Raw genomic sequence first — 23,511 nt, 5'->3', positions numbered from 1 at the left:
TCTTTTTAAATCAACAGAAATCAAATTTTGATACCAGAGTAACAAATTACTGTACATCTACAGATATTTGAATTTCAAAATGGTTGCAATCCTTATGTTAACTTTATGGGAAAATTAAAATTTTCAGTTTTTGCAAAAATAAGACTGAAAATTGTATTTTAATACTCCAAGAGCTTCAAATGAGCCCACACAACTGATAGTGCAGAAAAGTGCAGCAAAAAATTTGAGTCCTCATATCTGTGCCAGTGGTGCATTCTAACTTAAAGTATGATGTGTACTGGAACATCGTTGTATGCTTTCTGTTGATGTTGATGTATTAATTTGAGCGATATGGAGAAGGTATTTATGTTGAGATAGCTACAATCTTGAATGTATCATTAAAACTATAGTTGTACTCCTTCGTACATGACTGTAGTATCTCACTCAAGTCCTATTCCTGTGTCGAACCACCATATATTATTTCAACATTGGAAGCTTTGGAGATGCTAAGTGAAAGAATTTGTTGAAAAAAGAGATGAAAATTACTAAATAATAGAGTTCTTGATCAAAGATGACATTTACAGCATTTGTGATTTCAACACTGCTGTTCTGCTTATTCCTTGTAATTAAGCTAATGGGTATTAAAAATGCTCTTTGCGTGACTAGAACTTGAGATGGTCATATAGAAATAGAATGATGATCAGTATTTACAGCCAATTAGCTCCTAAATTGAGTAATTAATTTCATTTTGAAATTGCGAATAACCATGCAGGCTCTTTCCTCCTCCTTTGCTGTCTGAGTTAATTCAACCTTAAATATCGTTTGAAACCAAGCAGGATTTCAGGTTGTGCATTTGAAATGACTTTACCAGATCAAACATCTATTATTGCTTTTTGTCAACAAGACATGCATTTGTCCTAGTTTTGCTGTTTTAAATTAATGGGATGTAGTAATTGGCTGTTGATGTGTCTTGAGTTGGCTGTTGTAAAACATCAAACCAGCTAAGAAAAAAATAAAACATGTTCTACTCAAATAAGGCAAGTTGTGCCTCAGCATATATGAAAGAGAGCTAGGAAATATGTCGCCATAGCGCAAAGTGTATGTTATCATGATTATTTGCGGCTCTTCGTAAAACAATGTTGATTTGTAATTTACGATCGGCAAAAATTAATATGCTTTTCTTGAGAATGACTGCAGGCTGTGAAACTAGCCGTATAAATGATGAAAATGTGATTAAAAAAAACGTGCTTTTTTAATGTATCCTTGGTGCAATTTTTATTCACACACAAGGGCAGTACTCATCAAGATTGTAATTAGGCAATAACTTTCAACTGTGTAAAAGCTGTTTGTCAGTTTCTGTTGGAAGATTGCCAGTTTTGTCTTGGAAATTTTCACGTCTGGTTTAGTGCTCTCTGAATTGGAAAATGCTTCTTGACACGTGACGCGAGGAAACCTGTTGATTTATACACAGAACTGTAATGATTGTTATGATCAGATACTACATCTCTGAATGAATTTGTTCGCCCACCCCCATCCCTACCCGTGATTCCCTGTGAGCAAGTCCAGGATCACCATTAATAACATTGTGTTTGGGCCAAACCATTGTTGTCAAAGGGCTATTCCATATCATGGCAAAGTTTTACTTTCCTGTTTTCACACAAAGTGAACTCATTTACTAGACGCAAGTTAAAATTCAATTGCAGCAAAGCATACATGTATGATGCTATTAAACACTGTCTCATAATCTCACCATTGCTCAAACATCGTTCTTAAAAAGCCCTTTGAGCGCCAACGTCAACTTTTGTTGCCTTTATAAAATGCATCCCAGTCAATTTTTTTCAGAATTTTACCAAAATTTTGATTGAAAACTGTAGCCAATGAAATATGATATCCATTTTGTCCAAAATTATTAAAAAGACTCACAGAAAAATTCATAAAAATTGGTAAAATGTTGCATTAAAATTTGGGTGGGAAAAATTACAGCCCTCAAAGAGTTAAACGCCTACAAGAGATTGCAAAACACACACCTTTAACTTTTTGTTTGGAGACTTATTACCTCCTTGACATTTTTAACCTGCGCAGTCACAAGTTCCAAGCTTTACCTTGTGAACAATGAAGTGAATATATTCCATCTAAGAATACAAGTACTTTTTGAAAGGTTATTGTCCTCAAGTGAAGGGGCATTTATCACATGTTTACTAGAAGAGATGATTTTACATCAATGGATATGAGGATTGACCATATGTTTCCGATACAATGACGCAGACTCTATAATCACATCTAATTTCCATGGAAAATGTAAAACAGCTGGGATAATGTATAGATATGCACTGTGAGTATGTAATTCTATAGTCACAGACCTGTTAAAACTTTTTGCTTGGAAAAATGACAGGAAAATTTTGGTCTCATCAACTAGAGGATTTGCACTGTTAAATTAAAATTTTGAATAAAGTTTATGGAATTGATTTGATTTAGAGTAGGTATAATGTGGTTATGTGTTAGGAGCATGTTTCCTTTACTGAAGCTTTTTGTGCCAAAGTGTTTACAAAAATCTTTCATCCAATAATCATCATTTTATGAACAAAATCACATTTTATGAGAATGACTCAAACTATGACCGTGTCGGTAATACATGCATTTTTCGTAATTCTAGTTAAAGTTCTTCCTTTCAACCATTTTCAGATATGTTTCCTTTTCCTAAAATAATTATCACAAACAGAATATTTTATATAAGCCTACATCAGTGATTTGCTTCAAGTTTAAATTCTCTGCATGTTTTTTTGGCATAATATGTTTTATCTGGTGAAATGTTTTGGCAGGTACGTATTTCATCAAATGACATTACTATGGACAGCAGTACAACATTACACCTGCTGGCCTCAGATGAGCTTGGGTTTGTCGTTTGAGTTTCTGAATTAATCATGTCACTGGCGTCTCGATGACCTTGGTAGTCAACACAACCGTAGATGGACTTGTTATGAGAAAGAAACTATATCTCTTTTCCCCCAAGAGAGAGAAATATAGCTGATGATACACATGCGTGTCTTCCTCTAGAGAGATACTATTTGAAATTCAAATCTCCCCCGGGAGTTGTGGAAGAATCAGCAAGCATGGCAGAATGATCTCAGCCATGCTGGTCACGCTTCAAGAAATATGATTTTGCCACGAGACACGTGTGTTCATCCCTCCCTGTGTCAATTTGCATGTGACTTCCATGTGTTTTTGTGGGGGGGTGGGGGGGGGGGGGGGGGTTGGCAGGGAAAGTTCAGAGGGTGGTACAAAAGAGTATATAAAGCTGTTGATCAAAATGTTTCAACATCTGACAGTCCCGTGACAACAAAATAACCATCACTTTGTAGATTTTCATGTATTTTAAACAGATCTTTATCTGTCTGTTTTCTTTGTATGTGAATTGAAAACCCATCACCTGGCGTAAAATATGAACTTTTGTGTTCAGCGAATGATGATATAAACAGCTTGGAAAAATGGATGAATATTCCCATTTTGACCCTTTCACTGCCTGGTTTTGGCAAATCCTTGTTTTTTTCCGAGGAATAGTTGACCGTGAACATAAAAATACGGGTGTGTTGGTGATGAAAGTGATTGGATGTGTGTGCTGTAATAGACTCAAAGCATAGATACTGTGTAAAATATACCCAATTTATCAATTCAATACCCTATCTCTCATCAAGCAAGTCGACCGAGTGTGTTTCCCACGCGTACAATAAATGTTTGATCATCTCCATTGTGAATGCAAAAGTTGACACTACATTGTAAAACTCTCCATCATCACTGATTTCATTCTCATGTATCATTGATCAGTGTTGAAGAGATAAACATTACTAATCATGCATCTGAGCTCAGAAAGAATCATGCTTCCCCCCCCCCCTCAAGGCACTGTGATATACTCACTATGGTTGTGGGAATGTTAGGATTATCCCACATGAAGGTCATGATTGGGACGGAGAGAACTTAATTATTTAAGGTAGCATGTGTCTCGAAAGTGCAAGACTTAAACTTTTGCTCACACTTTCCTCGACGACACTTTCAGCCATTCTCTTACCAAAAATCAAGAATAAAGAAATCAGGAGTCACCGTGCAAATTTAATAACTAGAGAAGGAAATTACCTAACATTTACTGATATTTGAAATTCAAAATGGCCGCCTTCCCTGTGTTAACTTTTATCAAGAAAAATAAAATTTTGATACTAGGATGTTGAAAATCTGTCTTACTCCAAGAGCTTTAAAATGAACCCCCACAAGTGGTAACTCAGAAAAGAATTAATATTTTAGAGTCAAAATATCTGTCCTCGAGGTGCATTCTACCTTAATTGTTGCAAAATCACAGATTTATGATCCTCTGGCACTATGGAGGTCTCTTCAAGGTGCTACTGCATGCAGCCGAGAAGCTGTTTAAATATTGATTGAAACTGTTCCCTGAGTGTGTTTCGTGTGGAGGAATGAAAAGTACATTAGCTCGGACAACATAATGTCACTTGGCTGTTGAACAAAGGTTTTCCATGGCTGCTGTGCGAGTGAGATAAGCTTATTCCTCATGTGAGGCGACATTGTTTTGAGGACACATTGATAATGAAAATCTTTTATGATTAAGTCTGTCTGCTTAGTTTTGAGAGAAAAATTGCTTTAATGGCATGATTTCCAAATTTCTTTTTGCTTTCCAGGCTCAACTGTCGTTGGTGTAGGGGACGGAGCTAGTGTTTCATCATACGGAAGCAGCTGTAGTCCACCGCCAAGGAACGAAGGCAACTCGGAACACATTCGGCAGCAGAGGAACGCCAGAGAGCAAGAGAGGCGACAACATACAGCCCCACAACAACCAGTGTCACCATCACCCAGGAGAAGGACTGGAACAGGTGAGGGAAATTTTCATGGTGAATGGATATTGTTCAATATAGGCTGGTGATACGGTTGGCCCTGACACCTTGAGTTCTTGCCCTAAAAGTCTATGTGAATACTCTTACCTAAAAGGCTGTTTATTTGAAGTGAAGATGAAAAATGTCCCCAGTATTTTTATTACAGCAGATATTTTTTCTTGACCTCGTGATTTTATCTCCGAGAGATTTTAAAGACAGCGCCCTCTTCTGGTCATATCCTCAGAACCTGTCTTCATTGGACAATATTCTATAATTACGCTTCTGAAGACACTGCCTGCGAATCTTAGCAACCTGTAAAATAAGAGTTTTATTTTGAACATCTGAAATAGCTACCCTGAATGTTTTAAATCTCATAGTCAGGCCCTTGCCAATTATTTGTGTTAGATGTTGTGGTATGATAGCATCTCCATGCAAACTTTGTGATGTCTTGATTTCTTGATTTTTCTCCCTTTCAGTTTTAGCACCTCCAAGAGAAGAATTGAATGATCGACCTCAGCCTCATACGCTGACAGTTCCAGACCAACCTCCCAGACCACGAACCAGATCACCATCCCCTGGACGTAGAGGGCGCCCTCCATCAGGCGAGTACGACCTCCAGCGATCTCGGTCACCAACTCGAAGGTCTGATATCGAAAGATCTAGATCCCCAACGAGAAGATCTGACATAGAAAGGGCACGATCTCCAACAAGAAGATCAGACATTCCGCGAGCTGACCTACACCGAAGAAGCCAATCAGAAATCCGAGGAAATCGCGACCTAGAACGAGAGTATCATAACGCCATGGTTGGCACAATGTCACCACCAGATATGCGCTCCCCGGTAACCAGTTTGCCAAGCTCCCCAATCCGACACCAGGCCACTTCACCCTCCAGATCGTCACCATCATCAACCCCTTCAACACCCAGAAAACACCGTCAGTTGCCCCAGTTACCGGTTCATCAAACCAGAGGAGACCGGGGTAAGTGACATTCTCATCTTAAAATTTCCAAACTTGCTGCGTCAAGGCCATCAGGCAGAAAAATGCTGCATTTTGTGATACTTATTCAACATGAAATCAAAGGTTATTATATAGCTCTATTCATGCATTATGGAGAGCGTCACCTGAGCAGATTATCACCATTTGGTGGTAATAAGCAGATTAATATTGCTCAGGTGTACAAAAATATGAAATCTTGGCCATTAACAGTGAAGTATTGTCCTTGCAAAGATCATGTTTTATCTCTTTGCCAATCATAATATTCTTACTTGTATTCTCCTCGGCTCCATAGCTCAAGCCGAACTTGAAGAGCGAGCTCGTCAGATGAAGCTCAAGATGAAGATGAACCAGTACAAACAGGCCGCGTCCGCCAACACGTTATCCCCGCACCTGGGAATGGCCGTCTCTGAACTGCCGCAAAAGCCTCGCATGCGCAAGCAGAGCCCGGACAACATCTCCATCAAGTCTAGCGACAGCAACGTGTCCAGCACCAGCGACGTGTCTGGCATTACGCAAGTCAGTGAGACATCTCGCATTAGTACCATGTCCACCCAGTCGCAAGCCGTACCAGGCCAAAAAGCCACTCGTAAACTGAGGTGAGATTTCCCCGGAAATTTCTTATCTATTTTGTACATCAGTTTTTTTACTGGAATATACATCTTTCATGTCACTTTTTGGTTAAACTACACAATCACTATGTTTTTAAGGTTTACTGCAAAAAAGACTCTGGTATTAGCAGAAGTGAAAAGGACAAATCAGTTTTAGACCTGTGAATGTTTTCAAATACACTTAATAGCAGTTAAACAGCAAATAATGACACGTCAGTTAGTTCTCTTAACTAAAATCTGTGCCATAATAATAAAAGAGGGGATGTTTTCAACTGTTATTTACATTAATGCCTTCATAATACAATTATTTACAAACTCTGAGCATTTTGCCAAAATGGCATAAAACAAATTCTTTTTTACTTTCAGTGATATGACATAAACGGTTTATCATTGTTCAAAAATAATGTTTAATTGTCTAGAGCAGGCTGGATTTTTTCTAATTTGTACTTAAATTATAAGTTTGTCGTCAGTGCTACCCATAATGTGTCGTGATTAATGGCAGCAAATATATAAAGTGGGATCGAAGTTTGGCCGTAATATTCTGTTGAATTTTATTGCTGATTTTGTAATATTTTGGGAAATAAAATCATACTGTAAACAATACCAGTCATAAACAACGCCTGTCATACCAGCCTGTTCACACTGCTTTCAAAAAGCTTGTTTTTAATGTGCGATAAATTATACGTGAATGTTGAAAGATTTAGAAATTCCTTCTTGTGACAATGCAGACAGATGCATGCAAAGGGATGTGCCTCTGAATTATCAGAAATTATGACAACAGCAAAAAATTATTTTGATGTGATCCATGACAGGTGATCCATCAGCAATGATTTACCCTCTCACAAACATGGTTTGACCAAAACCCATTGTTGTCAATAGTGATGGTGGACAGATTGATAAGAAGTAAATCAAGGTTAGAAAATTGAATTTTATTTTGACTGGATAGTTATGAAAGCATTGTGTCTGTACAAATGTTTTCATCAGCAGTATTAATAGTCTACGTCAAGATGACGTCAGTGATCTTCTTGTCTGGTCATTAAAGTGCAAAGTGTGATCATAGTTGTTTTGTCTACGAGGCCAATCAAAAGAGTCGGTTCATGTCAGACCTAGGGGGTCTGTGTTGATATAACCCCCTAGCTTACTACCTTCCCATCACCCTGCAAGTACCTATCAGTTGTTTTGTTATTCTCATTGTATGAGTGTTGTGCATCGTGGTGTCACACGTCCACTGAAGAAAACCCTGCATGCTGTTTTTTACTCCAGCCGTGAACACTACAGATTCTATCAGTCCCTTCTTGATGCATGAAGACCTGAGATACCTTCCTGTATTTGAACTCCACCACTTTTTCCCTCGTTCATGATGGGTAACATTCGTAAGGAACTCGGTGAAGACCTATGGTCCTGGATCTTTTCCGAGTATGCTTCCTTTTTTATTTTTCTGTTCATTTTTTTATTTACCCTTTTTTCCATTTTTTTCAATTGAATTTTGATATTTTTTTTTGCTATTTTTGAATTTGAATTGTGCGTGTATGTTTTTCTAACCGATTTTAACCCATCAGCTTGCAAGCGTGACAAAATCTATGGCTTGTTTGTTACTAATCTACGCAACCGATCCTTGATTTCAAATGAGCCACTGGTTGTCTCTCTTTACTGCCAGCAATAATCTGAATTTTGTCGGTGTTTCTCTATTTGTGCATGTTATGTTTCTAATATAGTTCGTTGAAAAAAAAAATGCCATCAGTGCATTGCAATCCAAAATAGTAAAACTTTGAGCAAAAAATAGCTGGACAGAATTGGCAGCAAAGGGTGGCTCATCTGTTTCAACTGGTGAAATCTGGGGTACCAGAATGTATCATTGAAAGAGGGGAAAGGTTGCCATTTTTTCAAATCTCATTTAGTTAGGATGATTTTGTGTTATATGACAATTCATACTATACTGAGCATGCTGAAGTGTCCACCCTGAGTTCTTTTTGTAACCATATTGCAGTGACACAGAAAATTATCTTATCACTCTGCAAAGAATTATGTATTTCCTATACCCTGTGCAAACTCATGGTTTGATTGTGCTTCGCCACAGTCAGGATTAGATCTATGTTTCTGAAGGACTCGACAGTTCAGCATGTTCTGAGTCATGACACCTCCACTCTGGTGGAAGATATGCCACTTTATTGCGCTCCTAATTTCAAATGCTCTTCACTTTTCTTTTCTTTTTTTCTATCTTTTTTTTCTTTTTTTTTTTTTTTTTTTCTTTTTTTGGTTTCTTTGTATTTACAGCTCTAGTGTTCCCAATCTCTCACAGCCTTGTGTTACTCACATCAGAGAAAAGGGGCAGTTTAAGAGACAAAAAAGCTTGCGAAAAAGCTTTAAAAAGAGACTCTCAAAGTTAGTTTTGAACTGTTTTGTCAAAGTCAGTGGATGTCCTTGTACAGTAAAATATTATGTCGTTGTATACATGTGGAAAAAAATTTCATGGAAAATATTTTGGATGTAGTCAGCATCTGTTGTTAAAATCGAATCATCGTTCCATCATACATTTTAAACCCCATTATCTGGAAAGTACATGCCATGGCAAAACTTGACAGTCCGTGTGCGGTACTGTACATCAGCATGACGGCTGCCTCCATCCTAATTATCATCCATTGTTTTAAGTTAATTAGTGAAACATGCGTCAATTTCATCACATCAAAAAAACGTGTGTATGGCTAAGTGCAACGGAGCATGCTTTCATTTCTGTCATGTCTATCATTTGATAACTTTCAGATATTTCTATTGCTCATATGTTTCTGGTTTTTTTGTATAACTATGTTGTTGAATTTTTTGTGTTTCTCGCATTATTTGATTCGAAAAGTGATCCTCGGTCACCAACCATGCACTTTTCAATTCACAAAAAATCCTGTCCATACTGTATGTATCTACTTTAATGAAGTACCGTGTATGATACGCTCACACAAGTTACATTACAGTAGTCTGTCACAGGGCAGCATGCATACACCGTGCACCACATGTAATTGCAAAGCAACTATGTTAGATGTTGTGAAAAAGAGGTATTTGGAATAACAAAGTTACCCATGGTGATCCAACATTCAGTATTTTTTTGTTCTCATTAAAGTGTAGAATTGATCATCACGCACAACAGCTTGATGAGACACTGGTGCTACAAAATTGCCATTTTGTTTTTGCTCACAGAATCATCATTTTATGACTGTTCGCCGAGGCAAACATATTCAAAATGGGAATTTCAAAAACTCTTAGGATTAAACCACTTTAAACATCCCCTTAACCCAGCATTAAACCTCACCATCCCTATTTTCATGTTTAGACATCTATTCTGAGTATTTGGAACATTTGGATGGTATCATTTTAAGGCGGTAAAAAGGGTATTTCAAACAAGATGTGACCATCAAGGTTGAGTTAAAAAATGTGAAGTATTTGTTCAGAGCATTGACTCTTACTATCTAAATTTCAACTCACTGAGCATTATGTTGAAACAATAGCTTGTTCAATTCTGTGTCTAATCCTTTCATGAGGCTCACTGAACGGCTTTTATCGAATCCCATCAAACAAAGACAGTAAGTCGGCTTTAGTAACATGTACGGGTAGTTCTTAAAACAGCAGGCACACAAATTAGCTGTTGACCCAGCTTGCATGTACATACAAATCACTGGGACAGATTACTCGCCGGCCTCCAAGACTGGGAGGAGACAGTTGGTCTTGCTTGTCAGTAAAGGAACATAGTACATGTATAAGTTTTATTGCAAACTGAAGAAGAAATTTTAAAGTTTTCAAATCACTGATGTTTAATCAACTCTATTGTTTTTTTTTGAACACTCAATAACCAAGAAGTAAGAAATTTATCATTTAATGAAATATTTTAGTAATGATGAGTGGCACCTCAAACTCATAAAATGTTGGAAGGGTGATTTTCAATATGGTTTCCTGAATTTGTTCGAAACCTTCCAAAATGGCAACATAGTCTCTCCAAATTTGTGAATTCTTCTTATTGTTTTCGAAAAACTGAGAGGCAGGAAAGTAGATTCTTATATTGATATGATGAGAAGGCAGTGATATCATAATAGTGTGAGTGCAAAAGTATTTTACTTTTTAGAAACTTGTCGCGTCGTTTAAGAATCAATAACTTTAGAGATGAGCCAATGTTTCCAATAGAGCTCTTTACATTACGATTTCTTTTTTTTCAATTTGGTTTCTTCTTCACTTTTTTTGGATCAGTTTTTTGCGACTTACCACATTAGTATTAGACAAGCTTTAATATTATGTGAGTCTTACTAAGAGGCAGACCTCAACATTAGTATGATGTGTGTACTCTGTGTTTATACTCAAAGTGTACTCTTTGCAGTGGAAAAAATCACAGTTTGCATTTGTTAAATTTAGAAATTATTTATTGCAGTCTACTCAAAGAGGGAAATTTCAGCTAACCTGTTACTATTTTTAATATTCTAACGACAGCTGAAATTACAATATTAATCTTTAAAATAGTATTTTGCGTCTAAATTTAACCTGTTTGCTAGATATTGAGTAGTGAATTATGTCTAAATTTAGACTGTGTATATCATGGTCCTCACTTTTCTGAAGGCAATTTATGGTGGTTTTCAAAATCACCTGCGTCTTCCCACACTTTAGAGTCTAATCTTTACCTGTAGTTGGCAGCAGTATTTCCTGAGCTTTTCACCGGTGCTTAGTGTCATATTATGCCCGTGATTTTTCTCAAAATTCTGGCGTACATGTGAGATTTTTCACCTTCTAAGCTATAAATATCCCTACTGTTTCACAAACATCTGCAATTGCCAATCAGATTTGCAGACATACATTTCCCGGTGGAGTTACTCATGGACGTATATATCATCTCAGGGCTTTTTTGGAGATCTGCATCTCAGAAGAGTTGAATTTCAACACTTCTGTCGGCTTTTGCTTGAAATATCAGAGACAGGAGATTCAAGCTGACAAACTTCCACAGTCTCATGTTTTATTGAAAGACACACAGATTCAGTTGCTTCAGGCGACACAATTTTTACACTTTCTTTTTTTTTCTGAAAGTTCTGTGTTTCAGGGTCTTTCAATCTTTTTGTTCAGCAGAGCAACACTATCTTTTGCCTTCCATAGCTTCCTTCTTCGGAAAGAAAAAAACATTTTTTTTACAACCACACATCTCATTCCAGCACTTACAACAAGAATGGCTGACATGCAAGTTGTCCAGTAAATACAGCATTTACACAAAATATCACTTTTCTGTTTTGAAGTTATGTACGTATGTCACCCACAAGAAAAAATGACAGAAATTTTAATTGTTTCTTTTTGTTGTTTTTTCACTTTATCCACAGTGCATTCAGTGCCAAAATGCAGAGCAACGCCCCAAACAAGAAACCTCTGAATCGAAGCTCTAGTTCCAGCGATGTTTATTCCTATGAAAAGCAAGATGGCAGTATATCCGACTCGGCTGCTGAGCCAAACACGCGGGAGGGAAAGAAACGTAGAGCCAGCATCGGATACAAGATGGCCGCCCTGGTCGGTCTCTCCAAGAAAAGCAGTAGCACATCTCAACTAAGCGCTACAGGTTAGTTCATTAGTCAAATTAAAGAGGTAAAAAAACTGCCTCATATCTTACATTTTTTGTACATCTCAGTTTTTTTTTCATTTAGTCATTAAAGTTTATCATCATTTTAGATTTTAAGCATTTTACCCCGTCTTCTGAATAATGGACCAGCCACCATATTTGTAATGAATGGGACTGTCCCAAAATCTGATGATTAAAAGGGGAAATAACTTCACTGAGAGCAGAAACTTTTTTCATTACAATTCCAGAGGCACTGGACATCCAACCAACTGTTGAGTCTTTCAATGTGCATTCCTATGTCAAATTGTAGCTCAGTTGCCTGTGTTTGACATAAACAGAGGCAGATATTTGTTTTGTTAATTTCATAAATCAATCAGTTTATCAGGTGAAAAGATAGTGCAGCAATTGCTGTAGTAAATTACGTGTCAGCAAAACATCTCACTCTGATCCATGTGGAACTGATTGATAATGAGTTGCTCCATCATCCATCATTTCAGATTTGTTTAACTGTTGCTTCCTTCGTAAACCAGACTGTGGTACATCTCCATTCTTTTTGATACCGTGCTTTCCCTCATCTTCTGGGAACTGGCAAAGTAAACGTTAATATATTAGCCTTGATTCTGTCATGTTTTTTGTCCACCTGATTAACTTCCAAGTGAAGTTATCTGCCATGCAATTTTGTGTTCTCTGAATGTTTTTTTTTTACCGTAAATGTAATTAAATCTGATAAGTTAAACTTTGGAAGTGTTTTTAGTGAGGTTATCACATTGTGTATATCGGTGTATCAAAGTCACAATAGCAAACATAGCAGTCATAGAGAGTCTGTTTGCTTGGACACTGATAGATATTCCAGGGGAATAGAATTTGTTTTGTGTTGTTTTTGTTTTCATGAGGAGCAATGAATATAAGCTGTAATGGCAACAACGTCAGGGAGGACTTTGTTTTTCCTACCAGAAGTGCGTCACTGTAAAATGTTTTGGATTTCCATTGTGAGAGACTGCACACAAACACAGCCAGGTTGGACAAAGGAGTCCTGAACCAGTCTAATACCCTGAGGAATGGTTTTCACACGTTAGAAAAAAATACCTCACTGATCCCAGCACGAGTGACGAGTGACGTCTCCATTGTGTCAACAGTTAATGTATACAATGCGTAGTTACTCACTAAAACCACCCGTTGCATAATTTCCAATACCAGGGAGGGCACTTTAGAGGGAGGGTGTTTTGCTTGAATTGCGCTAGAGAACACTCGAGGAGTTTCCTTTGAGGGTCCACTTTGACTTTTGCAAGACCGTGAATGTGGAACGTGTTTCTGTGGTCAATCATCGGTGTGTTTTGTGAATTAAAAGGCAATACAACGGCATCACACATCCATACACCACAGAGCTGCCACCTCCTGCTCCGTGTAGTACACTGTGCAATATCCTCCCACAAGACTGTCAGTTATTTGACGATATTGAATTCTAATTTTTTTTTTAAAGTAACAAATTTATGATCGTGAATCATTCATACGTGAATGACCCTTTAAGCCCCTCTCCAGACTTGTTTTGTCTGACCAATTGTGGTTTCAGGCACGATTTTCTTCCACTAATGTCAGTTAATGGGTAGGCATATGTGCAAGGACAGGGTATTAAGTAGGCCCCCCCTTTGCCCTCTATCATTGTGTTCACTGGATTACCCTCTTCAACAAGATGGGTTAATCGCTGTATGCAGATCCTGCCACTGCAGCCATCAGTTGGACCATTGATTACCCGTGTTCAACAAAACAAGAAAGTTTTGAACTTTTGCTCAAGCTTTCTTCAAGGAACTTTTTAGACCATTCTCATTCAAAATCAAGAATAAAGAGCGTGTGTCACTTCGTAAAGTCTGGACTAGAGATACTAATTACCTAAAGTTTACCAACAGCTGACATTCCAAGTGTCCAGTAACAAATCAAAAAATTCAATTTTCACAAAAGCAAGACAGTGGAAACTTTGTTTACGCCCCAGGCTTCAAAGTGAATGTACTCGAGCAATGTACCAGAAAAGTATTGAAGTTCCAAAAACATCCCAAAGGGTTGTACTACCTTCCATGGCTAATGCTCCATGTATCCTACAGATGTTGACAGTAGAACTACATAAATTCAAGTGTCACTGATAACAACGCACATTACACATCTAGCGGGTGTTTTGATGAACTGAAAATATTCTATCTCGTTCATCACGCATGACGTCTCACCCTTGAACAACCCCCTAATTTCTAGTTTGAAGGTCCATCTTTGCCCCTGAAAACAATAAGTTGGAGCAAGCTATTTGATGAAGGGGTTAAAGCATCAGTCTCAATATGTATCTCTGTTATTTTACACAGATTTTAAACTCTTACATGTGACTGGTACTACACATTTAATCCAAGCTTTTCGATGTTGTAACTTACTATACTAACAGTACCACGAGGGCAAGGTGCTGAGAGTTACGAAAATAAAAGAAAAACAAAAGATTGTTTGCCAAAGTCCCTGTGAGGGCGCCATGCATCACTGAAGTTTAATTTTTGTTTGCCCCATGCACCTAGTCCTCTGTGTAAAGGTCATGAACTTGATGTTCTTATCTAATTCTCAACAAAACCCTTCACTTAGTGAGCAAATCTGTAGGCCTTGATTTATCATTCGTAAACTAAAAGAAACATTCTGTTTGTCCTTTCAGAAGGATCAGGTAAAAAGCCCAGAAGTTCCATCGTGAGGAGTGAAGAAGTCGGTGTACCCTTTGAGATGAGAAATCGCATGGTGAAACAGACAAGCCGGGAAAGCACTGATGGCAGTATTTGCAGTCTAAGCTCCGAGAGCTCTTCCTCGTAAGTGATGAAAACGTTCCATATAGATCTATAAAATTTATTTCTTTGTGTATGAATAAGTTTTGTGTATGAGGAAGTTTTCAAACAGTTTCCCTAGTGAATTAGCATCATCATGAGCATCTGTATCTATACAGTATTCCATAATCATAAAACATCCTGGCAGTCCCACTTCTCTGTCAAGTGCTCCATACTTCAATATTTATTTAAACTTGATTTCTTTGTAGACTGTATAGTGGCTCGTCCAATATGACAGGGAATATTATCTCAAAACATAGATCTGTCCGAATGTAAATCTCTGAGCATATACAGTGCTCAACTCCTTGCGTTCTATTGTGTATCCACACATCATAGTGCTACGACTAGCTGACTTTGAAAGTTCATTCAACCCTGTAGGGATGCTCTCTTATTTGTCCAAAAGATGCTGAAGACTTTAAAATCTAATCAGACCTGCTATTGTCTATTAACCATTTTGTAGGATAATTAGCAATATCAGACAGTCACTAAGTGCATCAGTGTCTTTCATATAATAAACTTTTACATTTCTAATTCAATCATCATACTTTACAAATATGATAACATTTGATGATATGCTTTTTGGTAAAAAAGTTGAATGTGCATGATGTTGTTAAATGGAATCCTCATTGTTTGTGAAAATCTAATTACTGGTACTTGGGTGCGTGTTATCGTTGCTCTCCCTAGTCCTCCCCATCGTCTCTGGTGTAATCGGTGTCTCTTCATCTCTCCTTCTTTCCCTCCTTCCAACCATTAGCTTAGCTGTCAGTGAGGCAACAACTGATAGTTACTTGTCTCACTTTACTCGGTAAGTTCAAAAACTGGCCAAAGCTAAAAAAAGGCAGAAGGTAAAATAAAATGCATGCATTTTTTCCCTCATTTTGCTGCACCAGATGTACATCTCTATGCCGTTTCCCCCTCAAAAATGTGCTTGGTTCCAATCTCACCACTGAGGTCAGTGAGGTCGGACCATACCACAATGGTAATAGGGGAGAGCAGGCGGCTGACAAACAGCAAAGCACGTTTTCCATGACCCAAAGTGCACATTTGCAAGTCACAAGATTCAATTCACTATCATCTTTGCTCATGTTTGTTTGTATGTTCTTTCTTTTCTCTTGATAAACTGATATTTGAAACACACCTTTGCAATCATGAATACTCTCTAGTGGGCAGAATAGAACAGTTGTTTTATTCATAGCACCTTCCCAGTGCATTGATGTATTTACAAAAGACAAATTTCAGTTCATTTAACCTTTTCACCCCAATTCTCTGTTAACTGGTCCACACTCACTATTGATAACCATGGGTTTAGGCCATACCATTATGGTGAAAGGGTTAAACAACATCTGCAAAATTATTAACATCTATTCAGATGACAAAGCCATTACTTTTGTTAAGGCAATTAATTTTTACAAATATTAGTGGTCACAAAATACTGATTAAATCAAATCAAAATTTGTGGTTAAAAAATCAGACGATTTCTGCCCATTTCAGGCCAGTGTCTTTGAGAAAAGGCAGTGTCCAAAGTATTGACAAGGACAAATCTCCCATGATGCACTTACTTTCTCAATCCTTGTAGTATTTCATTAGTTTCTCATTACAAACTGTCAGTTACTATTCCTAAATTTGAATAACTCTTTCTCATTAACAACACCTTTTTCATCACACTTTATGCACAGAGAGTATATTTCATAACTAACAACACCAAGCATTTCATAAAAGTTAAAAAATTTCTCATAATAATTATAAAATACAACACTGTGTGTTTCTTAGCATTTTTACACTTCTCTATGGATGCTGACAAAGTATTTTCTGAATTCAGTGTTAAAGTGCTTCATGCAAATTTGACGATTTAGAGTTTGAAGAATTATTCATTGACTTAAAAACTTATGAGACAAGTTGTCGGTGTGCTTTAGGGCAACAAGTCTAACCAGAGGTCGAACGGTGGCACACTAACTTCAGATAAATGCATTTAGCAACTATATTTCATGTAATGGCACTAAGTCTCATACTAACATCTACCATAGGATTCTATTGTCATCCACCTGTGAACAAATTTTACTCTTTCTCCTTGTATCTGACTCAAAAACATTTCTCAACGTCACATCATTTTACATTGAAAATCACCTGTGATGATTGTTTTGAATAGCATTGATGTTGTCTTTAACCAAGTTTCAATTTTGTTTTCTCCACAGAATGTGGTTGCCAACCGGCCTTCGTCTTGGCCCTGAGGGTCACTTTGGTGACTTCATCGATGGCCTGGGTCCGGCCCAGCTCGTTGGACGCCAGGTGTTGGGATCGCCCTGTCTTGGAGACATACAAGTCGGCATCTGTGAGAAAAATGGTCACTTGGAAGTGGAAGTTGTCCGAGCGAGAGGTCTGATGGCCAAACCAGGGACTAAATTGCTACCAGGTCAGTTATTTTGGAGTGAGCTCACTGATTTTGTAATCCATCCACAACCCAAAGCAATAATTGTTAAATTGATTTTCTGTAGAATCCTTGCCATAGAAATTCGGTTTGACTAATTTGTTCAACAAGGTCTGTGCAATTTCTAAATAGGCACATTAAAACACCATAAATATATAACGTTTGACAACAAAAGTTTTGCCGTGGATGAATCTGCACACACATCCTTTTTTTTTTAATTTTAGTGTGAATCGTATTTTAGCGCTCAGCTTCCCATGTGATTGTGTTTCTTTTTATTTTAAAATATCCCAATTTCTTTCTGAATCCCCTGAATGAACAGTTGTGTCAGTTTTGTGTGTCTTCTATAAAAGTGCCTGGTGATCATTAAAGAGTATAATTTTGGTAAATATTGTTTTTAAATTTTCTTGAAAATTTTGTGTTTTAGTTAACTTATTTTGAAGTGATTCACATGCTTTTGTCTTCTCTATGTGTGAAAATTCCTGTGATAAATTTTTGATATGAATTATTAATTTTTTTTGGATATTAATATTTTTACTTGTCTAATAATATGTGAGAGTTACAGTCAAATAGTTTTATCTCTATTGCAGTGTTTTTGATCTTTTCTGAGTAACATTTTGTAGATTTGTATAAGAAAGTAATTAACAATAATCCAAATTATTTTGTGTGTGTGTTTTTTACTAATTCTTTCCCAACTCAATATTATGTATTGACTAGTTTGCTTTCTTGTTTCGGCAGCTCCTTACGTGAAAGTGTACCTGATGGATGGCAAACGTTGCGTAGGTAAACGAAAGACCAAGATTGCTCGCAGGACTCTGGATCCCTTGTACCAGCAGACGCTGACATTTGAAGAGGAGCATAAAGGGAAAGTGCTTCAAGTAAGTGGATATTCCAACACTCATTGTACTAGCATCCAGGTATTTCGTCAAGCACCCTGGGTGACAGTGTCATAGACCTATCTCTAGTTTTCCCACAGTGCATTGCTGTGGCTGTTTAAAACTGTACTATGCACGTGAAACAAAAAATATTTTTCCATTGTACGCATATCATATCACATTGTCCTGTAGCGTAATCATAATGCCAAAAAAAAGATTTGTGCCGTGTGTTTCACGCTACGATGAATGTATCATTCAGGTTGGTATTAGCCACAAATGGCTTGAAAAATCATCATCAATGGGTTATAAAGAGGATCATTGTCAAGAGTCCAAATGTCAGTGTGTGTTTGATGTTTGCGTGTGCAAATAAATTTCATACCTGCACACTTTTTGTTTCTTAATCTGAATATTTGTATGATCAATACTCTTGAAAGTCATAGGATTATATGCCTCTCATTATTATTACTACAGGATCAATTCCAATCATTTCTATGAAAATTTTTCATATGGTTCATCAGAAGTCCCTCATAAGAGATTGATATGTTATCTCATATTTCTGCATCTTCTTCTTGTCTTGCAGATTACTGTTTGGGGAGATTACGGTCGCATGGACCGCAAAGTCTTCATGGGCGTGTCACAGATACTCTTAGATGATATAGACCTCTCAAGCAACACCCTCGGCTGGTATAAACTTTTCACAACATCCTCCTTGGCAGACACACCTCATAGATCATCTGTGACGTCGATGGAAAGTTCCAACTCCTACTCTTCCATACCTACTGCTAATAGAGTCACCTAGATCTAGTTTTTAGTTACTGTCTTGCTCAAAACATGATCAAGTCGTCTTTCTAAAATCTATGAAAGTATGACAAAGCGAAATTTTCCCTACCGTGGAAAAATTCTCTGAGTTTTTGCCGGTCAGGAAAGAAGAGTTTTATTTCAAGGAAAGGAAAAATGTATGCTTTTTGCTGTGTGGGCACACCATCATCAGTGGTACCATTTCACTGGAGTGTAGAATGGAGCAAACCATCAAATTTCTTGAAGAGCGCCCTCAGTTGACAAAGCGGTATCCTGAGGTTGTTTGAATTGGAGGTGGAGCACAGAAAGTCTCCCAACAGGGTAAAAACTGCTAAGTAAATCTTAGTTCTGAATTTATTCAATAAAAGAAATACATCTTAAAATATTATCGTGACACTTGGTGGAAGAGTTTAAATACAGAGGAGAAAGAAGGAAAAAACGTCAATCAATGATACGACATCAGATAGACTTACTCTCTCTACTTAAAAAGAAAAAAACCAAAAAAAATAAAAATTGAATATACTTGAACTTTCGATCACTGTTTACAACATTGTTGCAATAATGTGTGCTTGTGATTGGTCATTGGTATGGATACCCTATGTTGATGATACTTCTTACTATGGCTGACAGCTCACTACTACTTGAACCATGACCAAACTCTTGCTAGTTTGGGTGCCTTTATTGGGCTTTGCTGACTTTAGTGGCCCAGGTACCTCTAGTGTTAGGTGAATTTCTTCAAGTAAGCTTGTACTTCATCAGAGTTAACAATGAAACGAACTAACAAACCTAGTGTAGGTCAGATATAGTGATTAGGCAACTAACACTTTACATGATTTACCAATTTACAATTTAAATTTTTTATGATTATACATTCCTTTTAACTTTTTCCACTCAAAAAAAATTTGATGAAAATTTAGGATCTTGAACTCCAGGATCTGAGTAGTTAGGTTCAAAAAATAGCAGCAAAGTAGATAATATCTAGACATTGTGTCAATTTCAAGTCACTAGACTAAAGGTGCAAGATGAATTTGTCATTTTCATAATTGTTATCCAATTGCATTCAGCTTTACAACAGTGTGGGAGTCTCTTAACCAATCAGAATGCCTCAATGGAATTGTTGCTGGCTTTTGATTGGTTGTTCTCCTAACCCTACAAAATATGTAGAGTAGGTATTTTAACATCAGCTTTTTCTGTATCGTGTATTTAATGCAATTTTAGCTTTGTTTTGAATATGTTTGTAAGTTATTTTGTACATATGCATAAAAAAGAAGACATTTAAATGTTTTTATTTTATTACACGTATTAGTTAATTTTGGTTTGACATTTACGTGGGTTGATACATGAGTTTTTGTGTTAAACTTGTCCTTATGAACTTTTCCGGCCTGAATGTGATATGTTTCCATATTGTAAATATTTATTTTAATTTATTTAGCGGCAAGTATTACCAAAAAGACAGTATATGCTAATTAATGATTATTTATGTCAATCAAATACATAATTATGACTCTTTGTTCCTCATGGAATGTATGCATAAATTAATGCAAATTAGATGGTGTATATTTGTGAATATTTAAATGATGTGTGAATAATCGACAGTAGCATAACATTTTTTAATTCAAGGAGCGTAGAGTTTTTTCTCAACTTGATTAAATGTGTTGTACAAAGTGTATGAATTGGCGACAGATGTAGCGTGTCTTTTCATTTTTAAGACTCATAACGTGAGAGTGATTAAGAAAAGTGTTTGTTTTTTGTGGCGTAGGAATTTTTTTCAAAATGCGGTAAAGCAGCTAATCAAATCATCACTGCCTTCAAATGTCATGTCCCTTTATGTGATTGGCTGATTTTTTATCTCAGCAGTGAAGAGTACCTGTCAGTCATATTGAAAATAAACGACAGTGCAATATGATTGGTCGATTCCCAGTCACCAATCAGAACACGGCAAATAGCCAATTTGCCCTGTCACTTTTATGAAACAACATCTCTGGATGAATTTTTCGGGACATAGAAAAAAAAAGTATACCAAATCATTGTTTTATTCCACACAATTGTAGGTCAGAGTTTTTCTCATTTCAGTGTATCAACATACCACAAGGATTCTACATCCAGATATCGATGCAATACAAACTTTTGTCTGGTAGAAGTTTCACAATGATTTATAAGCAAGTAGTTTAGGTAATAGTTGGGTTTTTGTTTCTTTGCGTGGAGCAAAACCACAACAGATAATGAAAATGTCAACTTTAGTAGATCAATACCCCACTTTATAATTACTTAATTAGATTATATGCTTCTTCAAGTAATATCAGAATTATATTTTGTTTTTTTGTTTTTTTTCATGACAGCATAGAATTTTTGAATATTTCTTATACATATATATTCTAACTTTTCTTAAGTAAATGTTTTCCGATGCCTTATAAATCAGTCACTTCCAGACTGTTGTCTTGGAAAAGGTGACGTGACAATAGCTGGTTTAACAAGACCCATTTAGAGAGACTCTCTCCTTCTTATCTGATCATGTAATTTTCTCGTATTAACTCGAAACTCCTCCGTGACTCATCAGAACTGAAAACAAAACTGGCGGCAAAACTGTGTCTGTTTTCAGTGAAAAGTCACAACTTGATTTGCCATTGTAATGGCATTTGGTTAAATTTAAGTAACTACCAACCAATCATAGGTGGTGTAACAAAGACACTCCACGCCGACTTTCAAAAGTTCCATTAAAAGTAGACTTCGGTATGTCGTCACCCAAGTTAACTTAACACATTTAAAAGTCTACTATCAATGGTTTTGCCGATTTGTCATTTAAATCAAGATATTGGCATTTGGATCATGTGTTTGGTGGTGTTGTGTTACGACAAACAATTCCTTCTGAAATCTCTCCCCAGAAAGGTCCCAATGATCTGAACATTTTTGATCACCGCAAAATGTTCCAGCCAGCCAAAGCCAACAAGGAGAGCAGTTTCAACAGTTAATACCAAGAAAATACTTTGAACCCGATTAGGAGAGGTCATTTTATTCCGATTTATCCAATATATCTTGCATGTATGAAACAGTGTAGTCAAAAAATTTTTCGTGAGAGAGTTGTAAAAAAAGATCAAAGATACAAAAAAAAATTCAAGTAACATCTGCATGAATTTGAACTTCAATATTATGAACAAAACACTCAAGAGACTTTTAGCCGGAGATTTTTTTCTCTTCCTGACGTTGATGTGTAATGTTTAAAAAAAATTCAGAAATACAAAAAAGCTATGTAAATGTCAATTTAATTTTAATGTCAAAAGCAGATTTGACTACAACTGCCTAGGGCTTTAGAACACTCTGTCAGTGCTGGCACTTAAAAACTGCCCAACTGAAGATAATACCAAGTTTTGTGATAACTTGTCGTCAAAGATCGAAGTTACCTTAGAGAAAGCACCCCTCTGGAACTAGTCCATTCATTGTATACTGTCTCCCTGGTAGAAACTGTACAAACCAGTTTTAGCATTGTAAATGGTTCATTCCATTTACACTCAGGGGTGGAAACGTGATGGGCAGCTCAGACCATGTTAGGGGGAGTAGTTTACACCAAGTGTGGTATGCCTTTGTAGAGATCTCTTGTACAGATTGGCCAAGGTTTTCCTATAGAACATTTATGTCAGCGGTTTGCTCAAGGAAATTTAAATCCATCATGTTGAGTCAAAACATAAGTGTAAATATCACAAAAAGTAATTGAACTGATGATCTGTTAAGCCAAATTTCAAGGTTCCTCAGGACAGTCCGACCTGAAAATGACCTTCACCTTACATTTGTAGGATTTGGCGACCTATGACTTTCAAATGTTTATCCAGCACCTGGAAAAAATCTATTTGGATAAAACGACCATGGCCAGTCTGTATGACTTCATTAAAGAACCTGCTTACTTACAGTCTGTTTTTGAATATGTAGCTTTCTGAAGTTTTACGTTTGGTACAGCACTATTTCCAAGACACTGCCTCATTTTTGGAATCTCCTGAGACAAAGCAATACTTCTTACATAGCTTTTTATGAGTAGCTGACAGTGGCAAAGAACTTCAAGAAATTGTTCCTTTCAGCGTTTATCCCCGAGATAGACGTCTGGTATTTGCTGTAATTATTTTTATTTGTTTGTGTTTCCCCCCCCCCCCCCCCCCCCCCCCCCCCCCCCCCCCCCCCCCCGTCTTCAAACTCAGTCCTTAATTTATTATCATAGTAAAGTATGCACTGTCCGGTCGTTTTATTGTTTTGTTTTGCTTGCCAAGGATTTTCAATAAAGATTTTTCAATTGTTACTGGATCTTAAAAATCTGTTTTGTGGTGTCATTGCACTTTCTCGTGTGGAATGCTATTCTGTTTGCTTCAAGCCCTCACCCCATCCACACAGACACAGACACAAATGTGTTTACAGCACACACACACACACACACACACACACACACACACATATATATATATATATATATATATATATATATATATATATATATATATATATATATATATATATATATATATATATATATATATATATATACCGTATATATGTGTGTGTGTGTAA

At 36.8% G+C, this 23,511-nt stretch overlaps 1 protein-coding gene across 22 annotated transcripts in view; it reads left to right on the top strand.

Annotated features, from left to right (window-relative positions):
- LOC139115358 (regulating synaptic membrane exocytosis protein 2-like) overlaps positions 1-23,259 on the top strand; it is a 164,254-nt gene extending 140,995 nt beyond the window's left edge. For 6 of the 22 annotated variants that reach the window (XM_070677409.1, XM_070677417.1, XM_070677408.1 and 3 more), the window contains 9 exons: positions 4,662-4,853; positions 5,330-5,833; positions 6,144-6,447; positions 11,796-12,028; positions 14,706-14,853; positions 15,623-15,673; positions 17,061-17,278; positions 18,029-18,168; positions 18,746-23,259. In XM_070677409.1, the coding sequence (XP_070533510.1) occupies positions 4,662-4,853; positions 5,330-5,833; positions 6,144-6,447; positions 11,796-12,028; positions 14,706-14,853; positions 15,623-15,673; positions 17,061-17,278; positions 18,029-18,168; positions 18,746-18,964 (2,009 nt within the window). In that variant the 3' untranslated portion in view covers positions 18,965-23,259. Of the gene's footprint in view, positions 1-4,661; positions 4,854-5,329; positions 5,834-6,143; positions 6,448-7,722; positions 7,876-8,733; positions 8,842-11,795; positions 12,029-14,705; positions 14,854-15,622; positions 15,674-17,060; positions 17,279-17,612; positions 17,675-18,028; positions 18,169-18,745 lie in introns of those variants that run through there. The other 16 variants (XM_070677420.1, XM_070677418.1, XM_070677413.1 and 13 more) reach the window with 7 other exon arrangements.
- The last annotated feature ends 252 nt before the right edge of the window (positions 23,260-23,511 follow it).

The sequence above is a fragment of the Ptychodera flava genome, chromosome 17 (assembly GCF_041260155.1).
Source record: "Ptychodera flava strain L36383 chromosome 17, AS_Pfla_20210202, whole genome shotgun sequence".
Lineage (NCBI taxonomy): Eukaryota > Metazoa > Hemichordata > Enteropneusta > Ptychoderidae > Ptychodera > Ptychodera flava.
The sequence above is the reverse complement of the archived record's forward strand: the minus strand, read 5'-3'. Positions and strand labels throughout refer to the sequence as shown.